At 35.8% G+C, this 25549-nt stretch overlaps 1 protein-coding gene across 8 annotated transcripts in view; it reads right to left on the reverse strand.

The window, feature by feature from the left end:
* DMD (dystrophin) overlaps positions 1 to 25549 on the reverse strand; it is a 1717438-nt gene that overhangs the window by 1570654 nt on the left and 121235 nt on the right. For 6 of the 8 annotated variants that reach the window (XM_035001266.1, XM_035001277.1, XM_035001256.1 and 3 more), the window contains 2 exons: positions 11203 to 11384; positions 9833 to 9964 (listed from right to left, as the gene is read on the reverse strand). In XM_035001266.1, coding sequence (XP_034857157.1) covers positions 9833 to 9964; positions 11203 to 11384 — 314 coding nt within the window. Of the gene's footprint in view, positions 1 to 9832; positions 9965 to 11202; positions 11385 to 25549 lie in introns of those variants that run through there. The other 2 variants (XM_035001248.1, XM_035001285.1) reach the window with 2 other exon arrangements.

Genomic DNA, 25549 nt, shown 5'->3' on the forward strand with positions numbered 1-25549 from the left:
AACATCCATTCATGATAATAACTCTCAACAAAGTGGGCACCGAGGGAACATACCTCAACATAATAAAGGCCATCTATGACAAGCCCACAGCTAACATCACACTCAATGGTGAAAAGCTGACTTGTCAGGAACAAGACAAGGATGCCCACTCTCCCCACTTTTATTCTCTGTAGTACTGGAAGTCCTAGCCAGAGGAATTAGAGAAGTAAAAGATATAAAATAAATTCAAATAGAAAAGAAAAAATAAAACTGTCATTATTTGCAGATGACATGATACTATATACAGAAAATTCTAAAGACTCCACCAAAAAAAAAAAAAAAATCAAAAAACTGTTAGAACTAATAAATTCAGTAAAGTTGCAGGATATAAAATCATACAGAAATCCATTGTGTTTCTATATACTAATAACTATTAGAAAGAAAAATCAAGAAAAGAATCCCATTTACAATCACATCAAAAAGAATAAACTAACAAGGAATAAATTTAACCAAGGAGATGAAAGACCTGTATACTAAAAACTATAAGACATCGATGAAAGAAACTAAAGAGGACACAAATAAATGCAAATATATTCCATGTTCATGGGCTGGATGAATTAATATTGTTAAAATGTCCATACTACCCAACACAATCTACAGATTCAATGTAATCTGTATCTCAGTTCCAATGGCATTTTTCACAGACTAGAACACTTCTGAAATTTGTACAGAATCACAAAAAAACCTTAATAGCCAAAGCAATCTTAAGAAAGAAGAATAAAACTATAGGCATGATACTCCCTGATTTCACACTCTATTACAATGCTATAGTAATCAAAACAGTATGGTGCTGACATAAAACAGACACACAAATCAATCGACAGAATAGAGGCCCCAGAAATAAAGCCATGTACACATGAACAATTTAAGACAAAGTAGTTAAGAATATACACTGGGGAAAAGACAGTCTTTTCAATAAATGGTGTTGAGAAAACTGAAGAGCCACATGCAAAAGAATGAAACTGGATCACCATCTTGCACCAGACACAAAAGTTAACTCAAAATGGATTAAAGACTTGAAGATAAGACCTGAAACCATATAATTCCTAGAAGAAAACAGAGTCAGTAAGCTCCTTGACATTGGTCTTTGTGATGATTTTTTGATTCTGACTCTAAAAGCAAAGTCAGTAAAAGCAAAAATAAATAACTGGGACTACATCAAACTGAAAAGATTCTGCACAGTAAAGGAAACCTACCATATGGGAGAAAATATTTGCACATCATATGTCCAATAAGGGATTAATATCCAAAATATATAAAGAACTCATGCAACTCAATAGCAAAAAAAAAAAAAAAAACCAACAAATAATAAACAATTAGGTTTAAAAATGGGCAGAAGATCTGAATAGATATCCTGTCAAAGAAGCCATACAGATGGCCAACAGACACATGGAAAAATGCTCAACATCACTAATCATCAGGGAAATGTATATCAAAGCAATGAGCTATCACCTCACACCTGTTAGAATGGCTATTAACTAAAAGACAAGAGATAACAAGTGCTGGTGAGGATGTGGGGAAAAGGTAACCCTCATGCATTGTTGGTGGGAATGTCAGTTAATGCAGCCACTATGGAAAACAGAATGGAAGTTGCTCAAAATATTAAAAATAAAACAATATGATCAAGTAATCACACTTCTGGGTATTTACCGGAAGAAAATAAAAACCCTAAGTCACAAAGATATATGTACCCCATCACTGTAGCTTTATTTGTAACAGCCAAGATATGGAAACAACTTAAATGTCCATAGATGGATGAATGGATAAAAAAATGTAGTATATATAAATACAATGGAATATTATTCAGCTATAAAAAAAGAATGAGATCTTGCCATTTGCGACTATATGGACGGACCTAGAGGCTATTGTGCTAAGTGAAGTAAGTCAAACAAAGACAAATACTGTATGATCTCACTTATATATGGACTCTTAAAACACACACACACATACACACACACACAAATTGACAGAGAACACATTGGTGGTTGCCAAAGGCAAGGGGTGGGCGCGGGCAAAATGGGTGAAGGGGGTCAAAAGGTACAAATGTCCAATTAGAGAATAAATAAGTCATGGGGATATAATGTACAGCATGGGTACTATAGTTAATAATACTGTATTGCATATTTGAAAGTTGTTAAGAGAATAAATCTTAAAAGTTCTCATCGCAGGAAAAATTCTGTAATTATGTATGGTGACAGATGTTAATTAGACTTATAATCATTCTGCAATATATATAAATATTGAATCAAATCATTATGTTGTACATGTAAAACTAATACAATGCTGTATGTCAGTTATACCTCAAATTTTAAAAATTAAAAAATAAGTAATGATTAACATGTTCAAAAGTGAGCTTCTAACCTTACTCCCCAAACCGTTCCTCCTATATATTATCCTATCTCAGTTGGTGGCAACTCCTTTCTTCCAACTGCTTAAGTCAAAACCTTGCACTAATTCTTGGTTCTTTGAATTCTTTCATAACTCATACCCACTATGTCATGTGCAGCATGATCTTGATGCAATGGTGGTCTCCAATTCTGCTCCCAGGTATGCCATCCCAGAGATCATGAAACAGAAAGGCTCACTGACCAAGCTGTTATGTTCAAATCCCATCATTTATTAAATAATTTTAAAGCATATAGCAAGAAGCAAAAAGAAAGAAATGGGGGGCAGGTAATGCAATTAGGATAAGGCCAAACAGTGTGAAGGACCACACTATTTAAATCTCAGCTTGTGCAATGTTCATATATTTTGCTCTGTCCATCTTTCTGGATCATGGTGCAGTGGGCAGAACCAGAGGTGACATCTGAGGGAGGGGTACAATAGACAGAAGGTGCCTAAGGCCACCACATATACTTGCTTTACTAGAGAGATACAGGGACAAGCATACCTAGCCCATAGCTGTAGCTCATTAGTCTGCAAAAGAGCTATGGGAATTATTTGCATTTTTTATGTAGTACACTTGGGAGACCATAATGAGACCATACCGAGTATTATCAGTAGGTACCCAATTTAGGAATGATGTAGGTGACATGATTGATCATACCTTATGATTTGGTCTTTTCATTTCTTTCTATTCACTAGTTACACTCATGTATTCCATTATTTATTCTCTATTTTTACCATGTGTAATAGGTTAAGTTACTATCTATAATTAATACACATTGTTACCTACGTCTTCCTTATCGAAGCTAATTTTTTAAAAATTTATTATCATTTTTGGCTTTTTATGTTTTTATTTTAATTCTAGTTACTTAAAGTGCTATATTACTTTCAGGTGTACAATATAGTGATTCAACAATTTCATACATCTGGTACTCAACTCATCAGTTAAATTTAACACATGGGTTTCATAAACTACTAGTTTACTTATGATTAATGCTTAATGCCTCTTAGAAATTTTATCTATCCCCTTTAGTTTTTTTAATAACACAAATATTGTCTAAGAATACAACAAAATGTGTTCTACATTGCATGAGCAAATCCTGTAGGTTGTCCAAAACATTATCTAGAATTCAACTACGATGCATCATGCTCATTGATAGAATCATCATAAAAAAAAAGTGTGGAGTTTCCTCAAAAATTAAAAAAAAAAAAATAGAACTACCATATGACCCAGCAATCCCACTTCTGGGTATATATCTGAAGAAAATGAAAACAGTATCTCAAAGACATATCTGCACTCCTATGTTCATTGCACCATTACTCACAAGAGCCAAGATATGGAAACCATCTAAACATCCATCAACAGATGAATGGAAAAAGGTGTATATATACACAGTGGAATATTATTCAGCCTTAAAAAGGAATAAAATTCTGTCATCTGTGGTGTGCCTGGGTGGCTCAGTCCATTAAGGGTCTAACTCTTGATTTTGGCTCAGGTGATGATCTCAGGGTCAGGAAATTGAGCTCCACGCTCAGAAGGAGTCTGCTTGAGATTCTCTCTCTCCCTCTCCCTCTACCCCTCCCCCACATTCTCACACTCTCTCTAAAATAAATAATTATTTTGAAAAAATTCTGCCACCTGTGACAACAATGGATGAACCTGAAGGACATTATGTTAAGTGAAATAAGTCAGATACAGAAAGACAAATATTGCATAATCTCTTTATAGATAAAATCTAAGACACAAAAATAAAAACAAAGTAATGCCAAACTCATAGAAACAAGAGAATGGTAGTGTCACCAGGGGTTAGAGAGAAAAAGTCATAGGGAGTTATTGCTTAATGGAAAGTGAGTTTCCATTTTGCCAGATGAAAAGAGTTCTGGAGACAGATGGTGGTGGTGATGGATGTACAATGTTATGAATGTACTTAAAACCACAGAACTGTACACTTAAAAACATTGTAGGTAGTAAAGTTTATGTTAAAAAAAAATTTTAATGGAGGGAAAAAGAAAAAGAATCCAGATCCAACTCTCTCTCATATGCTGAGTGGATTATTGCAATAGCAATCTAACTCGTTTCCTTGGTTCACCCTTGCTCCCTTTAGTCTATTCCCCACATAGCAGCCATGTTGAAATAATACGAGTTTATATCACTCCTCCAATAGCCTTCCATCTCATTGGTAATAAAAACCAAAGTCCTCACCATTACTTACCAGGTCTTATGTGATCTGGTCTATCGTTACAGCTCAGCAACATCTCCCAGCACTGTGCCCTCCCTCCTATCTTTCCTTGAGTAGTCCAAGTATCCCCACAGCTCAGGGCTTTTGTACCATCTATGCTTCCTCCTCAGAGGTTGGTCTTCTCCAGAGACCCATACCTCTTTTCAGTCTTTACTCAAAATTTACTTTTTCTGACTACTCCAGCTGTCACATACTGCATATTCTACTTTCCTCTTTTATTTTTTTTCTTTTTACCACTAACTGTTGTAATTACTACTGAATTTTGCTTTACTTTATACATATTACTAGCATATTATCTGAAATATTCTTTCACTTATTCATAATGTTTATCTTATTCATATTTTGACTCTCCCATAAGCCTATGCTCTCCATTAGGGCACAAATTATTTTGTAAGTTTGTTTATTGGTGCACCAATTGGTGGAACCAATTATTATATGATATTGATTGCAATATCATATAATAATACCTGGCACATAGTAGGTGATTAAAAATTAAGTATTAAATGATTACAGGGGCACCTGGGTGGCTCAGTCAGTTAGGCATCTGCCTTTGCCTCAGGTCATGATCTTGAGGTCCTGGGATTGAACCCCACATCGGGCTCCCTGCTCAGTGGAGAGTCTGCTTCTCCCTCTCCCTCTGCTCCTCCCCTCTGCTCCTGCTCTCTCTCTCTCTCAAATAAATAAATAAAAACTTTTAAAAAATGATTACATAAATGAATACTACTCTATGTGTGAGTAATCCCGTGTGTGTGTGTGTGTGTGTGTGTGTAGAGAGAGAGAGAGAGAGAGAATTCAGTGTTAGTATGAAGAACAATAACTTGGGGTTAGATAAATCCAAACATGAATCCAGGCTCTGCCACTTATTGGTTAGGCTTTGAAATTTTGATTAAACTACCCAATGTGAAAGGAGACAAAAGTCACTCTAGGCTGAGAGAACCAAAAAAAGCTAAGATAGGAAATTGTTTGGCACTTATGGAAGACAGCAAGTGATTTAATTTGGTTGGAGTAAAGAAAACATGAAATAGACTACTGTGAAATAAACATGAAAATATAAATAGATAATAGATCATGGAGCTTCTTGATGAAATTTAAGAGAGTGGACCTGTTATAAAGGCAAAAGGAAGTGAAGAAAGTTTTGTGAATGATATTGTTAAAGTTGTTAATATGGAAATTTAATCTGATTTAGAGGGGACTAAGATAAAGATAGTGACATTGATTGAAAAGGTATTTCTGTAATCCAGAAGACATGTATTGAGGGCCTAAATCAGAGGACATAACATCAGGGACATAGCTTAATGGAGTAATTTTGTAAAGAAGGAAATGACTTTGCATGTCTCATTAATGAATACCAGATCAATAAAGAGACCAAAGAGTATGATGTCACATATTTAAGTATCAATGACTGCTGAGTAATATTCTCACTTACATAACAAAAAGGGACAAGAAATGGGTTTGTGAGCAATGAAACAAAGTTTCCTTCAGGACATACCAGGTTTAAGAAATCAGTGGACATCTAGGTATCGATACATGCCAAAGAGTTGAAAATGAGTTGGAAATGTGGCTGTAACTTAAAAGACACTGAAAGTGGGTAAAAACACAGATCACAACGGTCATCCGAATACAGCTTGAAGCCAGGAGTTTAAATCATATTGATAACAGGGAGACTATAATACATGGCTCAAGGGATCTTTCATGAAGTTCTTATGCAAAGGGAGTTAGAAGAGAAGAAAGCCAGATAGTAAAAGAGATACAGAACAGAGATGGAGAAGAAGCTAATGAGTCTAGAAGCTAAGAGAAAAGTTATTTCAATTATGATGGAAAGCCTGAAAGCTGAAAAGATGACATTGGATTTGGTGATGAAGTATAATTATTTGTGGACTAAATAAATGAATAAATAAAGCATAGACTATTCTACAGAAGGTGATAAATGAAAGAGTCACATAACAGTATATTAACAAGATAAAGTGGATTGATGTGTTTCAGAAGAGGTGACATACACTAGAGGAGTTTTAAGCAGGGTTAGGCTCCAGGAAAGAAACAAAAACTGAAAGTGAAAAAGATACTGAGTATTTTTGATATAAAATTAGGAGTAGAATGAGAGGCATGATCAAAGTCATAAAAATAGGAATTAAGTAAAACCATAAAAAAAAATGTCCTCCATCCAAGGATGGATGGCAGTAAAGTGATATACAATGAGAGAAAGCCAGAGGTTCACACCAGATAGTATTTCTTCTTGGCAAATTATGAGAAAAACTCATTTATAAACAGGGATCCTGAGGTAGGTCGACTGCTTCACCCCAATAGATTTTCAAACTGCAAAGAGTATAAATCGGATTTTTCAAGTTTAGGACAGATGGGGATAACTGATGATTCTAATATATTGGGAACTTTTAAAAAAATATATTTTATTTATTTATTTGACAGAGAGAGAGAGCACAAACAGGGAGAGTGGCAGGCAGAGGGAGAGGGAGAATCAGGCTCCCCACAGAGCAAGGGAAGCCTGATGTGGGACTCGATCCCAGGATCCCGGGATCATGATCCGAACCGAAGGCAGTCGCTTAACTAACTGAGCCACCCAGGCACCCCGATATATTGGGAACTTTTAAGTAATTCACAGAATTTCTGCTTTCCATAGTGGACAGGCACCCACGTAGCTTGCTTTCCTATTATGGAAAACTTCACCCCCTTTGCAGACCACCAAGTAAACCACTTGAATGAAACTCTCTAATGGAGTCCAGTGTGGTCTGTCTTGAGTTCATTTGAAGTGGATCAGATACAACCTGTAGGGGGCAGTATAGGTTCAGCCCCTCTGTGAAACGCTTCAGAAAAAATTTTTCTTAGTATATCGTTAAGACATAAACTTATCAAACTAACTACATGTAACATCATCTTCTGATGTGCTTCCTTTAGAAACAGGCAGAATATATCATTCCTCATCAATTGTAATTCATGCTTCTTCTTTTCTAAAGGACACCATCAGGTTTATTTCAATGGCTTATGCTAAATAAAACAGGTAAGTGAATTTGCTGAATATTTTTATTTTATGACACATTATATATTTTGTAGTATTTATACAAAGGTAGAATAAACAAATAGAGTCTAGCAAAATTAAGTCCACTTATAATTACTTCATTAAGGAGTCATAACTGAGCAATGCCTTAATGGGGTTGGTAATGAGGTAAAAATGTGCCACCAGAAGAGGCATTGGAGAAAAACTTCTGGAAAAGGCAGCTCAATAAAGTGATAATGAGGGGGAAAAAGAACTCATCTCCTTGTCTTGACTTATGCTCCTTTATTTTAGGATGCACCCCTATTCTTTAAGACTTGGAGGTTTCAATGGGAGGATGGTGATGAAAAGAGTCCAGACAGTCAGGCAGTCAGGAGGGTGCGAGGGAGGAGGAAGAAGAGAAAGAGAAGGGCAGAAAGAGGAAACTTCAAATGTGGATAAAAATAGCATCTCCCACCTCTCCGAAGTTGTTATAAGGATTTCCTTAGTTCATATAATGTGCACACTTGGCATAGAGCAACACTCAGTAATGAGTGGCCCAACTATTTCTATTTACTGATAATGAGAAAACTGATTAAGTTTCTTGTTCAAGATTATACAACGAACCTTTGTAAAAACATGGATATGGGAATTTAAATGAAGATGAGGCTGAGTCACACAAATGTTCTCACCCAGTCTCCTTTGTTCAGCTTTGCCAGAAAGCTAGCCAAGGATAGAGGGCATTAAGTATGCCCTGAAATATGCTTCCCCAGGGGAATCAGTGAGTGCTAAGAATTTTCAGCCTTATGTATAAATCAACTGTGCAAAATAATCACTAATTAAATACAACCACTATTGTAAAAAATCAGTGAGCCTCTAAACATGTACACTTTTTTCACCATATAGGATCAGGTCTAAAATTTCTAAATTCCCATTCATAATGTAGTTCTGACAAAAGTCACTTCCTTAAGAACTTTCAAATTGCTCTACTAAACAAAATAGTTTTCTTCTAAAAAGAAATTCTAGCAAATCTCACAAATCAAGCACATTTCATTTCCACGCTCTAACATAAACCAGGCTGTAATTTCTTGTATTTTTAGGTTTCCTGCAATACCGCAATAATGGAAAATTCCACTGAGAAGACTCTTTATGCGGAAAGTACGAAATGGTGCATAGAATCTGACTGGTGCGGGAGTGACAGACTTTCTTGTACAAATAGTACAGAGCATGTTATATACATGTTTAAATTAGCCAAATTAAAATGTATCATATGAAAAAGCTTATAGTTATATTTTCCTTTCATTTTTGGGGGGGAGGAGGGGCAGAGGAAGAGGGCAAAAGAGAATCTTAAGCAGTCTCCATGCCCAGCACAGAGCCGGATGTGGGGCTCAGTCTCACAACTCTGAGATCATTACCTGAGCTGACATCAAGAGTCAGACCCTTAACCGACTGAGCCACCCAGGTGGCCCTGTAGTTATATTTTTCTTAAATAGAGTATAAATATATTTTATAGAATGAAAATATAATAAGAACATCTATATAAAGTGTATGTTTCCTTTAGGTATCAGGTATCTAGAAAAATCTCGCCAAGTAGTGTGACCAGTGAATTTCATCCATTTTCCCATTCTTTTAAAAATTACATATTTAAGGGCGCCTGGGTGGCTCAGTTGGTTAAGCGACTGCCTTCGGCTCAGGTCATGATCCTGGAGTCCCGGGATCGAGTCCCGCATCGGGCTCCCTGCTCGGCAGGGAGTCTGCTTCTCCCTCTGACCCTCCTCCCTCTCATGCTCTCTGTCTCTCATTCTCTCTCTCTCAAATAAATAAATAAAATCTTTAAAAAAAAAATAAAAAATAAAAATTACATATTTAAACCTTTAATGATGTTTTCGTATAACTATTGGTAGGCTTTATAAAAGAGAACCTTACAGGTAAATTATATAATGAAAGCACACACCACTATTCTAAGAATCCCCATTCATGAAGAATCAACCCATGTTAAACCTAGGGAAATCACAATAACGAAACAGCATCATGTGAGAACATCTAATACAACTGGGAATAATGAAACTGCTCCTGACGAAGGAGAAAAAAGGCACTGCAAAATTCAAATGAAAGCCATGTCAGGTTATCCTCGAGGAGGAAGTTCTTTGGTTTGTAGAACAGAGAGTAAATGTTGACAGACCTGTGAAGGAAGTGGGCTCCGTGTGGGGTCAGAGGTGGCGACATAAGCAGCCTGAGTGTAGGCATAGCTCTTGAACCGAGGCTTAGGAGAGGAAGGAGTTCGTTCATAGCCCTGTGCTAGACTGACTGTGATCTGCAGAGTAGGGTTACGGGGAAGGGGACAGAGGGGAGGAGGAGACATCATAAGTAACCCTGGAAGGACTGCTTTCCCACACACTACAAAAAGAAACGTTAAATGGAAACAGTGAGATGAAAAGTTTAATTTGAAATGCACATAGTGCTATTGCAAACTGGTACACTTGCACAATTCTGGTGCTCAATGTCATGGTGGAGAGCGGGTACTCAGGGAAGGGATGAGGGCGGGACTTAACTATAAGGATTCCATACTGACACAGCTCCAGCACTCCTATGGGATGGTGCTCTTCAATCTGGCAAAAACAGGCATCCAAAAGCAATTTTCTCTGAACCCAAAGTAAACAAAACCAGAATTCATCAGGTCAAGTTTCTGGAAAGGACTGGAGCTTTCATAAACAAAATACAGAACTAGTGCTTTAGGAGAGTGAGAAAATTAGGCCTAAGATTAGCTGTCCACACCTTCAGAAGGAATTATGCTAAAAGCTTTTTTTTTTTTTTTTTTAGGCTTTTTCATCATTGTTTGTGTCAAAGAAAGTAAAAGAAAACACCCCAAACAGCCACTCTTGGGAGCAAGAACAAGCCATGTAATAAAAGAATCCCACTAAATCCTGGACAATCATAAAAATCTTTATCATATGTATTCTCCCTTCAACTTTTATTTAAAGTGTTATAAACCACTTTTATCAAAAATGTTATCTTGAATAATCAAAATTTGTTAATACATCAGTAGGTTGCCACTAAAAATAAGAAAGTATTATTAAACAGAGTACTTGCCTCTGCTCTTGCTCTCTTTGTTCTTTACTCTCATTGACAGAGAGTTTCATACATATATGAGTCTATCTTTTATTTTAATTCATTTTACACAATGGAAATGCAATATATTGTCTTCCATATTTCTATAACATAGTGCATATCAACAGCAGAGTATTTTAATAATGTGCTTTGAAAACAATATTATGGTCCATTATATCAGTTAAAATTCAGAAGGCTTATAGAGTTTCTCTATCTATAGGTAGATATATATATATATACATACCTACACACACACACACACATTATGCTATGTAGACATATATTTGTGTGTAGGTATGTGTATATATATATACACGTTATGCTATATAGACATATTTATCATGTATTTATCATACATATAATAGATAGGTATGTGTATGATGACTAAAAATGCATATACGATAGAAAATATCATTGATATTAAGTACTCTTTTGATACTTTACCTGTTGAGAATAATGCATTTGATGATGTAATTGAAAATGTTCTTCTCTTGTAACTTTTGATGGCCTTGGCAACATTTCCACTTCCTGGATGGCTTCAATGCTCACTTGTTGAGGCAAAACTTGGAAGAGTGATGTGAGATACATTAAGATGGACTTCTTATCTGGATAAGTGGTGGCAATATCTGTAAGCACATTAACATCCAACATCAATTTTTGGTTTCTATATTTGAGTCTCTGAAAGGCGAATGAACGAATAAATGTTACAGGAAGAAGACACATTAATGAGCACTCGATTGCCCATGAATCTCCAGAGACTAATTAGAACATGATAATCACGCCGAAAATGGCCTTCCAATTTGGCAGACCAATGAGAGGAGCCCTAAAGTTAATTTCTTTTTTCCTTGTTCATATAAAAACTTCATTCCATAATACTTTTTCCTAAGTCAAATTGCCAAACTGGCCCAACTAAGAGAGTGGTTTTCATTAGATAAGAAACACAATTAAAGATTATATCTTCCTTTCCATGGAAAGCTATATTAACGTGTCAATTAAAATAGTGCATTGGTAATTAAACAATTACACAAAAGAGCTTAATGCCTTGGCTTCCAGTAAGGAAAGCTTGCATCATCTAATCAAATTTTTGCTGGTGATTAAGTGTGTAAAGAGCAAAACATGTCTCTGTGTTGAAATGAACCATGTATTTCCACAATAACAATAAAATAAAACAACAATATACCATATGTATATGACTTGTAATATTCCTTAGGTATATTAAAAAAAAATTTGTTTACATTTTTGGTACATCTGTTAAAGTCAGATGTTACCTTCCTTCTCAGACTCTAGAGATAAATTTAAAAGTCCTTCATATAAAGTTGATCTGACATTATGTCCTTTGCCACATCCAGGAAATGAAAGAAACCCAGTATTTAAAGTCAATAATAATTTGTAACAACACACATAGTAAGTGGCAGCTCCTTCAAAAGGTTATTTTGCAACTTGGCATTACAATTTACCCACTGTGTTCATTCCAGGGAACCAATATATAAAAATAATCCTTTATGTGAAGTGTATCATTAATCCCAGAAGTGTTAAAACATAAATCCTGGCAGGAGGCCAAGACAACTCTGCAGCAATGTGCCAGGCATTTTTCTTGCTATAAATTTATCTTAGCTTAGCTAGCATTAAAAGATCTTTTTTATGTTAAATATGTATATTCTGGTCAGGTGTTCTGATCATGAGTAACAAAGCCAAGAGTCAAATCTCAAGCCCACTAACATAAAAGGAGGTTGAATAGGTAACTCAGTCAATGCCTTCACAAGTAGCAGGGATGTAATTATTTAGAACAATTATTTTTTAAAAAGATTTATTTATTTGAGAGAGAGAGAGAGAACGTGCGTGTGTGAGTGGGGGGAGGGGTAGGAGAGAATCTCAATCAGACCTCCCTCTGAGCACAGAGCAGGGCTCCATCTCATGACCCATAAGATCATGACTTAAGGAGAAACCAAGAGTCATATGCTTAGCCAACTGAGCCATCCAGATGCCCCTAGAACAACTATTCTTTTTTAATATATATTTGAAATATTTTATTTATTTATTAGAGAGAGAGAGAATGAGCGGGGGAGGGGGGCGAGCAACAGAGCGAGAGGGAGAAGCAGACTCCCCGTGGAGCAGGGAGCCCAACGAGGGGCTTGATTCCAAGACCCTGGGATCATGACCTGAGCCAAAGGCAGACGCTTAACCTACTGAGCCACCAGGCGCCCTGTATTTTTTTGTTTAAATATTTTTAAAAAGAGCTACAGAGGGGGAAAAAGTTAATAGTCCTTGGTCTGCTTCTATCCATAGTATAATAGAGTACTTCTCAATTTTTAATGTGCATATGAATCACCTGGGACCTTTTTCAACTTGGACTCAAATTCAGTAGGTCAGGGGTAGAACCTGAAGTTCTGCATTTCTGACAAGCTGGCCAGTGATGCTGACACTGCTGACTTGAAGACCACACTCTGAGTAACAGGGTTGAAAAATATTACACAGGAAGCAGACTGCTCTATCATCTGCCACTTCATTGTTTGGCTTTTTTCCCCCAAAAGATACTTAACTGGACACTTAAGTGCATAAGGCTGAGAGGTACAAAGTGATACAATACATATTCTCTGCTCCTTTATTATAATTATTACCCAACAAACGGTGAAGGTTAAGTTTTTGCAAGTATTTTTTTAGGAAGAACTAAAGAATACTTTGTACATAAGTACCGCCTTTCTAAAAAAAAAAAAAAATTGGGGGCGCCTGGGTGGCTCAATCGGTTGAGCGACTGCCTTCGGCTCAGGTCATGATCCCGGAGTCCTGGGATTGAGCCCCACATCGGGCTCCCGGTTCGGCGGGGAGCCTGCTTCTCCCTCTGACCCTCCCCCCTCTCATGCTGTTTCTCTCTCGCTCGCTCTCTAATAAATAAATAAATAAAATCTTTAAAAATAAATAAATAAAAAATCTTACTAACTTAGCTTTGAAATTGTGAAGACTAAAATATCCCTTTCATTTGATAACTGTTTTTCAAGTGTTCTTTGTATGGTGGATACTACACTTCTTCACCACATTTTGAACCTCTAAAATGTTTTCTTCTTTCTCACTAGGAAGTAGTCAGTTGTATATGTAATGAGCATAATTTAGAATTCTGTTTATTTTTAGTATTAAGTAAAACTATGCTGTGAGAAAGGCACTGAATTAAAAAAAAGGTTGATCCATTACCATTTACTGCTATATTATACATAAACACATGCATGGGTATGTTTAGCCTCAAATATGTCATGATAAAAATAAAGGTAAAAATAAATTAAGAATTATTTCTATTACCCCAAGCAAATGTCAAAAATTATAGTGCATTTTATCTACATAAAACATCTTTCGGATGGCAGCAAATATTCATAAATATCAATCATCACAAAAATATACACTATTTGACCAAATTATTGACATTTTTACCCCAATCTATTTGCTTCCCATCTCTGAGGTTGTGTGGATTCAGCTGTACCAGCAGGTGGAATCCAATATTTCTTTTCTTAAAGAAAGGAACTTAGATATTTTAAAATATGTTAATTCACTTCAACATATATGTGCCAAGAGCTATTTTATTTACAATATTTTAACAGAGTATCCAGGAGATTAACAAGATAGAGAATTCATGGATTCTTCACAATTTGGAATAATAAAATAAATAGATAATAGGAAAAGTACAAAATAATTGCATTGCTGAACAGAATTTAAAATGTGTTCCTCTAACTGGCATAATCAGTGCTTAAGTAGATTCAGAGAAAGGAAAAAAATTATATATTACCAGGGGACCAGAAAAGTCTTTATAAATAGGAAACCTAATAAGTAGGTATAGGATTTCATTGGCTAGAAATGGGGGAATGAGGAAAGGTATTCTAGGCAGTAGAAAAGCATGAACAAAAGTGCAGCAGTAAGATATTAGAAACATCCCAGGAATAGTGCCTTTATGTGTCTTATTCACAGACAGGAGAGTAGTGAATAACAAGATACAATGGGTACACTATCTCTGAAACACTGAGAGATCATCAGTAACAAACTAGAAATTTTGACCTTGGTTCAGTAGTTTGGACAGTGACTACTTTTGAGCAAGAGTGTGACAGCACTGAATTTTTTGTAAAGTAAAACTGTTAAGTACAGAATGGGACGAAAGAGAAAAACAACTGGAGGGAAGTAGGAAGCTAGGACCCGATCCAGATAGGAGGTGTTAGAGAAATAAACTAGGCTTTGTAATGAAAACAAAAAGATGGATGATAGAAATTCTAAGATAGGTCCAAAATGACTTCATTCTATTTCCAATCATTTACTTCACAGTCTTTGAAAAGAACTATATATAACATTCTGTCTAAGCCCTGAGGGTACAAAGATGAATGAACTTTGAGTAAAATGGAGGAGGAGGACAGATGGAGGGAAATGCTTGTTTTGTAATCACAGTAACAAGTACCCACCAACACAAGTTTCAGACTCATTTAATTAATTAAAAATTACCTGCCTATATGGTCTTGATCATGATTCCTCAAGCCAGCCATTGTCAACCCTTTCCTTCTGAAAGTTGGCTAATCAGAAATGAACTCACCCCAATGAACAAAATTCTAAATGCCAACCAATTAACAGTGGTAACACCTGATTAACCAACCATGCTTCTAAAGGTCACATCAACCTAGTCACATCGAATGCTCACAGATCTCTTGATCTCCCAGTTTTCCCCAAAACCTAAGAATACTCTGTTTTGAGAGACTGTGGTTAACCAGCATAGTTCCCTCTTATTTAAGTAAGTGATACACTCAGCTTTGTGTTTTCATTCCAAATACCTAGTAATGGTTTCATCATTTGATAAAATTCAACGGATAAAACTCACTTATAAATTTAAAATTATTATTATTTTTTTTTTAAGGAGAACATGATGGAAAGAAAGAATGAACAATTCTGAATCTGGATTTGGATTTTAAAAATCTGTGCCTAAATGTTTATATCTATAAAAAGACATCCTTAACATCATTTACTTCTGTTTTCTCATCTGCGAGATAAAACCAGAGTCCCAATCTCACCATGGTGTTGTGAAGGTCAAATGTATAATGTTTAGAAACGACTGTAAACTTAATTAGACTGTAGACTTAATTAGATACTGTTCCTATATTGCAATTGTTGTTTTTTGTGTTATTAATATAAAACCAGATCTAGTTGTAGGAGACCATTAGTACTACTAATGGGAAGCCACAGGAAGCTGTTAGGAAGGAAACACCATTCATCACTTATGAAATATTCACAAAGCAATGATAATGTGCCATAGAATATGCTTAGCCTATGTTATATTATAAGTATTCAGTGTATGAGCCCCCAACAAATAATTATGGACTGTACAATGTACGAGAATTCAAAAGAAATGTCATGACTTGGGGATGATCCTCACTTAGGATCAATAACTGCAGCTAGGCCAATGTCTGGAGACTTTGTGAACACCTAAATATTGGTTGAGAAACTGAGTATAGTAGTTAAAGCCATAGAAATTAATGAGAATTGTATAAGACAGCAACTGACTTAAAACAATGTTATAGATAATGAGTACTATAGCATTTGAGGAGGGTGAGAATGATGGGATATGATTTACATTTTTTTATTACAAGACATTAAAATGTATGAAGTAAAAGAAGTGGCTGTACTCCCAAAATAAGAACTTACAATTTTATGAAAGTAATCTTTGTACTAAAACCCTACTGTATAACGGGTTTGTTGCTGCAGAAACTTAAATTAATAATTTCTAATCGAATCTTTAAAGACATTTCAGAAGGAAAATGTTGCAAACTTATAAATACTGCTAGAATGTTTTATTTTATGAACAACAGCACTGATTCTGATGAGTGTTTCTACACTCATCAGAATTTTGATACTGAGGGATATATGAATAAATCATTCACTGAAATTCCATTATTTTTCAAATGAGGAAATTGAAACCCACAGTAGTTTGATGGAAATTTCAAAAGTTGTCAGAATTAAAGTTAGAGCCCAGTCAGGGCATCACACTTCTCAGTACCTTACCTTCATTCTTGTAGAAAATGTTATCTTAGTGCATTTAAAAATCAAGTATCAGGGCACCTGGGTGGCTCAGTCAGTTAAGCGTCTGCCTTCAGCTCAGGTCATGATCCCAGCATCTGGGGATGGAACCCCGCATTAGACTCCCAGCTCAGCGCAGAGTCTGCTCCTCTCTCTCCCTCTGCCTCTCCCCCTGCTGGTGCTCTCTCTCTTGCTCACTCTCTCTCTCCAATGAATAAATAAAACTCTAAAAAACAATAAAAATAAAAAAATAAAAACCAAGTATCTCAAAGCCATCTAAAGGATGACCCTGTGATCCATGTGGTTCCATTACCAAATATTAACGATATTCTCCCTAATAGTAGTGATTTCTATTTTTGAGAGAGAGGAGTAGGAGGGGAGGGGCAGAGGGAGAGGGAGAGAGAGAATATTAAGCAGGCTCCATGCCCAACATAGAGCCTGACTCGGGGCTCAATCTCACAAACCTGAGATCATGACCTGAGCTGAAATCAATAGCCAAACCTTTAACCAGCTGAGCCACCCAGGCATCCCTGATTTCTATTTCTAATAAAATAGGTATGACAAGAGTAAATATACATAAAAATACAACTTTGGTAGTAATCAAATTCAAATTAAATAAAGATGTGTGTTTTAAATTATATTCTTTTGCCTATCACATTATCAAAGAATGACAGAAGAATAACAACCAAAGTTGTAGAGGCTTCAGTGATTTGGCCAAACTCTTACTTTGCTGGAAGAGTATCAGTTGGTTCCAAATGTTATGAAAAATATTTTGGCAATGTCTACTAAAACCTTAAAAACAATCATATTCAATGACCCAGTAATTTTCCTTCTAGGAATCCACCACAAAGAAATAACCAGAAATTTAAATGATGATTTATGTAAACCTGATGTAAAATTTAAGCACTATTTACAATATAAAAAAACCTTTCATACAAAAAAGAAAAAAAATCAAACCATTCCAAGTGGCTTAATAGTTAGAGAAGTAGAAATGATCAAATATGTCATTGTCTATGAGTAGTACAAAGCCATTCAAAACATTGCTTTTGAAGACTTTTTTAAAAGATTTTATTTATTTATTTGACACAGAGAGAGAGCACAAGCAGGGGGAGCAGGAGAAGAAGCAGGCTCCCCGCTGAGCAGGGAGCCCGACGCGATGCAGGGCTGGATCCCAGGACCCTGGGATCATGACCTGAGCCAAAGGCAGATGCGTAACTGACTGAGCCACCCAGGTGCCCACTTTTGAAGAATTTTTGATAAAATATGAAAAGAAATTCTTTATAACATCAAAAGAATAGAATGTATAAATTATGAAGTACATAATAACTTTACAGAAAAGACTAGGCAAACATACTTCAAGACATTAGTGAAATGGGTATGTTGGTGGAACTGAAAATAGTTTTCCTTTTCTCTTTTGTCCTATCTGTATTTTCCGCACTCTCCACTCAGCACCCACGAATTTTATAGTTAGATAATATAGTCTATATTATAATAAAAGTATCTGTAAAGATCAAAAAGAAACAATAAAAACAGCGTTGCACAAAGTTTTCATGCAGCATGCCCTCACCCTAAAAAAGCCAATGCGAATGAGTTGGTCAGGAAACTGGTGCCTTCAACAAAACTGTTCTTATCTTGGGCAATCAAACTCCAGAAAGTCTGATTAGCCAGGTATCAGACAAAACCTTGAAACACCTCTGGGAAATCTCAACAAGAGGTTCCACTGCTTTAAACCTCAGGTCAGTTTTTTGCCAGGAGAAAGGCAGAAATTGAAAGAGAGGATTAAAATGCATATCCTCACACAATTCACAGTGCTCACCATAGCACATACCCTCCCCAACGAGTGCTGTGAATTGTGTGAGACGGTGGAATTGCAGACCTCTAAAACAAATAATACATTATATGTTTAAAAAAAAAAAAAAGATAGCAGGAAGGGAAAAATGAAGGGGGGGAAATCGGAGGGGGAGACGAACCATGAGAGACTATGGACTCTGAGAAACAAACTGAGGGTTCTAGAGGGGAGGGGAGTGGGGGGATGGGTTAGCCTGGTGATGGGTATTAAAGAGGGCACGTTCTGCATGGAGCGCTGGGTGTTACATGAAAACAATGAATCATGGAACACTACATCTAAAACTAATGATGTAATGTATGGTAATTAACATAACATAATAAAATAAAAAAATAAAAGAAAAAAGTAATAAATAAATAAATAAATAAAATGCATATCCTGTGTAATCAGAAAGAAGTAGGATTTCAAAGATAAACAGATGCATAAATGTACACTCACAAAGTTTGGTCAGCCTTTCACGAGTTTTGTAAAAGAAAAACAATTAAAAAGGATGTCATTTAGAAACCCTGATCAGAATAAATGTAGAGCATGTCCCACAGAATTTGTATTAGGAACGACACAATACAAATAAATTCACTGTAAGAAAAGGGGAAGAGGTAAACTGGAAAGAAGAAACATGTGACCACAAACTAGACATGGTCAGATAGCTCTGAATACGAAAGTGTGAACACACACAAATAGAGAGAGACACAATCAAAAACCTGAGTCTGCTAAAATAACCAAATACACAGATATGAAATTCCAAAGAACTTATTACTGGAAGCAAGTGTGTTATCATCTGAGGTTTACAAATGAAGATATTACAATGTCATCTGATCTCTAAGCACCAGAGTTTTTAAATTAAGGGCACTATCATATCAGTGAACTAATTCATTGAAGTGTTAGATTATTATTTTAAATTTTAATATTTTTCATCCAGCACTACATTCTACATATATGCACCTTCCAATTGCAAGTCACTGTATATATAGCATTCTAATAAGAAAATAACTTGCATAGGTCCCTTCAAGTTAAATTCTTTAATTCTCTACAAAACCTATTCTGCCTTCACTAAATTAAGTAATCCTTAATTAAGCCATTCCATAATTTTAGCATTCACTCACTGATCCAAGTTGCTTTTATCATCTAATAACAATGCTTCTCATTAAAAGACTATAACATATACTAATGAAAATAATTTGTATTGATGAAGATGATTCAGTTTCATAATAAAATTAATGATAAAAAGCAGTGGCTTTCATTTATCCATGAGAAATACTAAATAATTTTATCTTTTAAACACCCAATTATTCCTTTTGATATGCTCATGGTGTAGCTAGCAGAAAACTATCACTATCATCTTGGTACAAGTAGAAAACAGTGCTCAAAATGCATGCTCACCTAGGGCCTAAGAGGGAAAAAACAACAACAACAACAAAACACAGAAGATGAGGTGCTCACAGGAAACTTTAGATGCACTGAAAACTAGTTCATCTTCCTGCCATTAACTAAACAATGCTAAATATACCTATGCAAATAAAAATCATATATTCAATCTAATAAATCATGGTAGCTGGAGGTGATGCTTTTGATTCTATAAAGTACCAGATTGATAACATGAGACACTCAAAAATATATTTAACAAACATTTACTGAGTTATTACTTTGTGCCAGACTATATTCTAGTCTTTGAATACATAGTGATAAATAAATGATCCCAGGGAGCTGTTCTCATGGAACTGTGATTCTAATGGGGAAGCAAAATTACAAATAAATACTTTCAAAATCCTCTGTTTACCACTTGCCAATTTAACCCTATTCACCTAGTTCTTTCCTGCTTCATTGTATAAATGAAACTACCTTCCACAAATGCATTATCTTTGTTGAGTTTTGGGAAAAGGATTAAATAGGAGTGGGGATTCTGTAGTGTTAATACCAAACATTCACATAGTGCCTGAGAACAAACACACAGAAGCTGGTGGGTAAAACTCAATTAAATGGAAATTCTCAACAAATTGTGACTTTACAAGTTTCAAATAAGCCACCTGTAAGTTGAATGTTTTTGAACAAGGTATCAAATGTCTTCTGTGTGAAGCTAATCAAAGTCAAGTGTTCTGTCTTTATATTTTCAATTCTAAACGCAACAAATTTCCAAAATTCTCTTTTCCAGCTACTCATTGCATTTGTACCTCATTAAATTGTATGTATTTAAGATAAATACTCCTGGCCATTTAAAAACTTAGAACAACTTTTCAGTACATACCCTCTAAAACCAGGATAACAGAAGCTAGTTTGACCTAACAAACAGAAGCTAATCAGCGTGGGAGGCTATTGATAGAAAAACATTTGTACTTTCTTAAATTTCCCTCTATAGGACTACTGTGGAAAGAACTATTGGAGTTTCCATCTGAGAAAGGAGTATTTTGGCTCAGTGACATTTAACTCTGCTTCCTTCACTGTCATCTGCTGTTTTTGTGCTTTGCTTTTGATCTAATCAAATTGACTTTTTTTTTTCCCGTACTAGTAGAAGGGCATTAAGTTTCATAAGTAACTCCACGCAGTATCTTCTTTACTAACACAAAATACTCAGTTTCTACCCCCTCATTCTTTACAGAGTTAAAAATGATAGTTGATAAACAATGAAACCAGAATGGAGATGCTCACTTCATTTAACACAAATTTAATTGGTTATCAAGGAGCTTTCCCATATGTTTTAGGATTCAGAATATGCCTGATGGTATAAGCAAGTTCCAAGGCAAATCCCACAATGATAACTAGCTTAATGCTGAAACTGTATTTAAGAGCAATCTTTTTTGTAACAAATATTCTTTTAAAAAGTATCCATTCCATATCAAAGAGCTTAGCTTGTTGAATCAAGCATACTTTGAAACAGGGAATGGATGGGGTCAGTATTTTAAAGAAGATGAGTTCAGAAGGCTTCTCTGGCTAATAGTGGATCAGAGAACTAGCTTCTGCGTCTCTGCTCAGCTGATGGCTACAATGTTGCTAAGCCTAATGGATGTTTTTCTATTCTCATTTTACTGGGTAGCTCCCAATAGCACTCTTTCTTCTTAAACTGCTTTGTTCTTCTTGGAATCTTTGACACTATATTTTTCAGGTTTTATACCTATCAGCCACACTTTCTCAGGCCCAACCTATTTAAATGACAGGAAATTTTGGAAAGATTTAGAGGCTGGATCTAGGTCTTCTCTAGCTACACTCATTCTTCCCGAGGGTATTATCTTCCCATTATCCCTCCCAAACTCTCTTAAATATTGCCTATATGCTAGTGATTCCTAAATATCTATCTCCAGCTGAGAACCCTCTCCTCAAGAGATCTCTCAAATTTATTATATACAAAGTAAGGCCCTCAGTCCCCTTCAAAGACATTAGTCTCCCATTTAATCACCATCTCTAGATATGGCAACAACATTTATGCATTGTGTCAGGCTGTGAACTTAGAAATTGTCCTTGATTTTTCTATTTTTTTTTCTGCATTCTCTATTTTGATTCATTAACAAGCCTTGTTTTTTCTGCCTCTAAAAGGAATACAGGCACCTATTTATCTTCATGTTCATGATTACTATTTTCACCTGAGCCATGATCCTTGCCTTCTGGGACCATTACATTCATATCCTAACTATTCCCATGTCTTTCAATCCATTCAGTGTGCAACAGCTAGAATTATCTTTTAAAAAACACAAAAATTAAATAGCACTGTCATACTTAAAACCCTTCAGAAGCTTCTCCTTTGTTTAGAATAAATCCAACCTATTTCCATGCCCTACAAAATACTATATGACCCAATCCTGTACTCTTCACTAATGGCAGCCTAATGGCCTCTCTCTTTCTTGCCCGCTACCTTTCAGATACATTGGCCTTGTTTTCATATCTGAAATAACAAAGGCCCTTTTATGCATCTTGGTCTCTATACTTGCTATTCTCTTTATCTGGAATACTTTCCCCATCTTTTTGCATTTTTGGTTCATCCTTTTCCATTAGGTTTTAGCTTAAATGGCACTTGAGATGCATTTGTTGATCACCCTATTTTTCAAAACTCACTCCCATTCCCTTCATTTCACAGTGACTCTCTCCTTTATATCATCTGTCATAAACTGCAATTATTATGCTTATTTATCTATCCCTTTACTATAATTTGTCTCCCTACAATAATTTAAGTATTACAAGGGCAGGAACTTTCTCGAAATGGTTTTATCACTTACTGACAAATAGTAGGTACTCAGTATTTGTTAAATTAGTAAATGAATGAATGAACAGATAATTATGGCTGCAGGCAATCAAGTTATCAAGTTTCACTTCAGTGAAGTGAACACAGAATAAGACTCATGTTGAAAATTGAGAACTGGTTGGAGAGGAGAAGAGCATTAAAACAGAGAGGATCAGGCAGTATTTATCTCCCACCAAAATTAAAGAGATTTGGTTTGATATTTAATTACTTTTCATTGAGCATCTATTATGTACTAGGGATTTTATTATGTTTTCTCAACGACCATTCAACATTCTCTTATGAGTTAAGAATATTGTATAAGGTCATCTAATAATTGATAGTCCCAATAAAGGAGAAAAAAAAAAGACTCCTGAGTTCACATCTTAGTTCTCTCATTTGGGACAACAGACTGAGCCTCAGTATCACAAAAGTTTTTCTTAAATTACTGATGACAAAAGTTTTTCTTAAATTACTGATGACATTCTCAAAAATGAGACTTGATTTGCATAACATCTCCTGCTCTAGGAAACGCATCACATTTTTTTTTTTTAAGTAGTAGGGAAAGAAGCATTCATTTCTTTTTTTTTTTTTTTAAGATTTTATTTATTTATTTGAAAGAGAGAATGAGAGAGAGAGAGCATGAGAGGGGGGAGGGTCAGAGGGAGAAGCAGACTCCCTGCCGAGCAGGGAGCCCGATGCGGGACTCAATCCTGGGACTCCAGGATCATGACCTGAGCCGAAGGCAGTCGCTTAATCAACTGAGCCACCCAGGCGCCCTGAAGCATTCATTTCTAAATTAGAGAGCATTAGCAGGTTAATCAGGAAGCCTATTAGTGATGATGACAAAGTTAGTACATTTTTAATTCAGACTGAAAATACTCAAGCTAATACTCAAGGCACAGGAAAACTAATGTTTTATTCATTGTTTCTAAGCTTTGGTACAGACTCCACAAAAAAGCACAGGGCTTTACATAGAATAGATGTTCAAAAATCATTGATATTTACAGAAAAATTTGTTCAAGTACTCTCCGACCCAGGATAGTAAAAGATAACCCCTTAAAACTTGGATGAAGCACAGTTCTCAGTAATTTAGTTCTGTGTTTGAATCCCTGGTGGGTTGGAAGAGTTAAGCAAATGAAAGCCTTGCCATCTCACTAAAACTATGATACAGTCATAGGTAGGATCCTACTAAATCATTACAATTTTAAGAGCAGTTCCTTAAACTGAGATATTAAAATAAGAGATTCAGTTAAGAAACAAAGAAAAATTAACATGATAGATAGATAGACAGATAGATAGATATATACACACACACCTAAAAAACAATATGGTCACTTACATAACTACTGTGTGTGTGTGTGTGTGTGTCTTATTTAAAAAGCAATCCCTTTTTTTTTAAGATTTTATTTATTTATTTGAGAGAGAGAATGAGAGAGAGAGAGCACATGAGAGGGGGGAGGGTCAGAGGAAGAAGCAGACTCCCCGCCGAGCAGGGAGCCCAATGCAGGACTCGATCCTGGGACTCCAGGATCATGACCTGAACTGAAGGCAGTCGCTCAACCAACTGAGCCACCCAGGCGCCCCAAAAGCAATCCCTTTTGGATAGAGATTAGTAACACCAAAAATGGGTAGAGACAAGTCAAAGCATAGCTTCTGATTTCTATTTAAATAGTTGGATGTTCATTTTACTCATTTGCAATTTTAATATTTCTTCTCTCTCTCTTTCAATGGCTGGACAAGGGTTAAAACTGATATGCAAAATATGACATAGCTACCTTTCTTATCACAGCTTCTGGTTCTTCTTGATTTTCAAATTTCAGCTTCTCTCAAATAGCTTTCCTGCAGGTTAAACTCTACTAACATGTCTCTCCTATAGCTGTGAGCCTCAGGGCTTGGTATAACTAGCTCATTTACTCTATCTTGCAAAGCCTGTCTCACTACCCAAAACTTTAGACCCTATTCAGGCTCTGATCTTAGACTGGCCAAATGGGTCCCAATTCCACTCTCATCATGATAGGAAACCTATCTCTTGAAAAGAAATCTCTCCCTCAGAAGAAACAGTTCAGATTAGTGATCTTGGCTCCAAGACTTAATCTTTTAGCTCTCCCTATTTTTTCTTTTATTAGTTTGGATTTTTATCTCTCACTTTTAAACATTTTTATTACAAAAGCAATACAAGCTTATTGTAGTGGAAGATTAAAATAGTACAGGAGTATATAAAGTGAACAGTGAAAGTACCCCACAGCTCTACACCACACCAGTCCCATTAGCTAGAGATAATACTTTTCAGTAAAAGCAATGCTGTCTATTCAACCATTCATCTGTCCATCTACCATCAGTCCATTTAGGCATCCATTTATTTATTAATCTAATGAGATCAAACTGGATACAAACTATATATCTACTTTCCTACACAGCTTCACAAGATATGTCCAGGTGTATAAATCCAAAGCCTTCTTCTAGAACTCATAGGCTTTACATAATTTTGGATAAAGAACTGAATTTCTTCATGTCTTCATGCCCTCACCTATAAAATGGGACTAACGCTTTTAAAATATTTTTTTTTAAGATTTTATTTATTTGAGAGAGAGAGAATGAGTGAGAGAGAGCGCACACATGAGAGAGGGGAGGGTCAGAGGGAGAAGCAGACTCCCTGCTCAGCAGGGAGCCCGATGAGGGACTCGATTCCAGGATTCCAGGAT

The sequence above is a fragment of the Mirounga leonina genome, unplaced genomic scaffold (genome assembly GCF_011800145.1).
Source record: "Mirounga leonina isolate KUSES-001 unplaced genomic scaffold, KU_Mleo_1.0 Mir_101595, whole genome shotgun sequence".
Classification (NCBI taxonomy): domain Eukaryota; kingdom Metazoa; phylum Chordata; class Mammalia; order Carnivora; family Phocidae; genus Mirounga; species Mirounga leonina.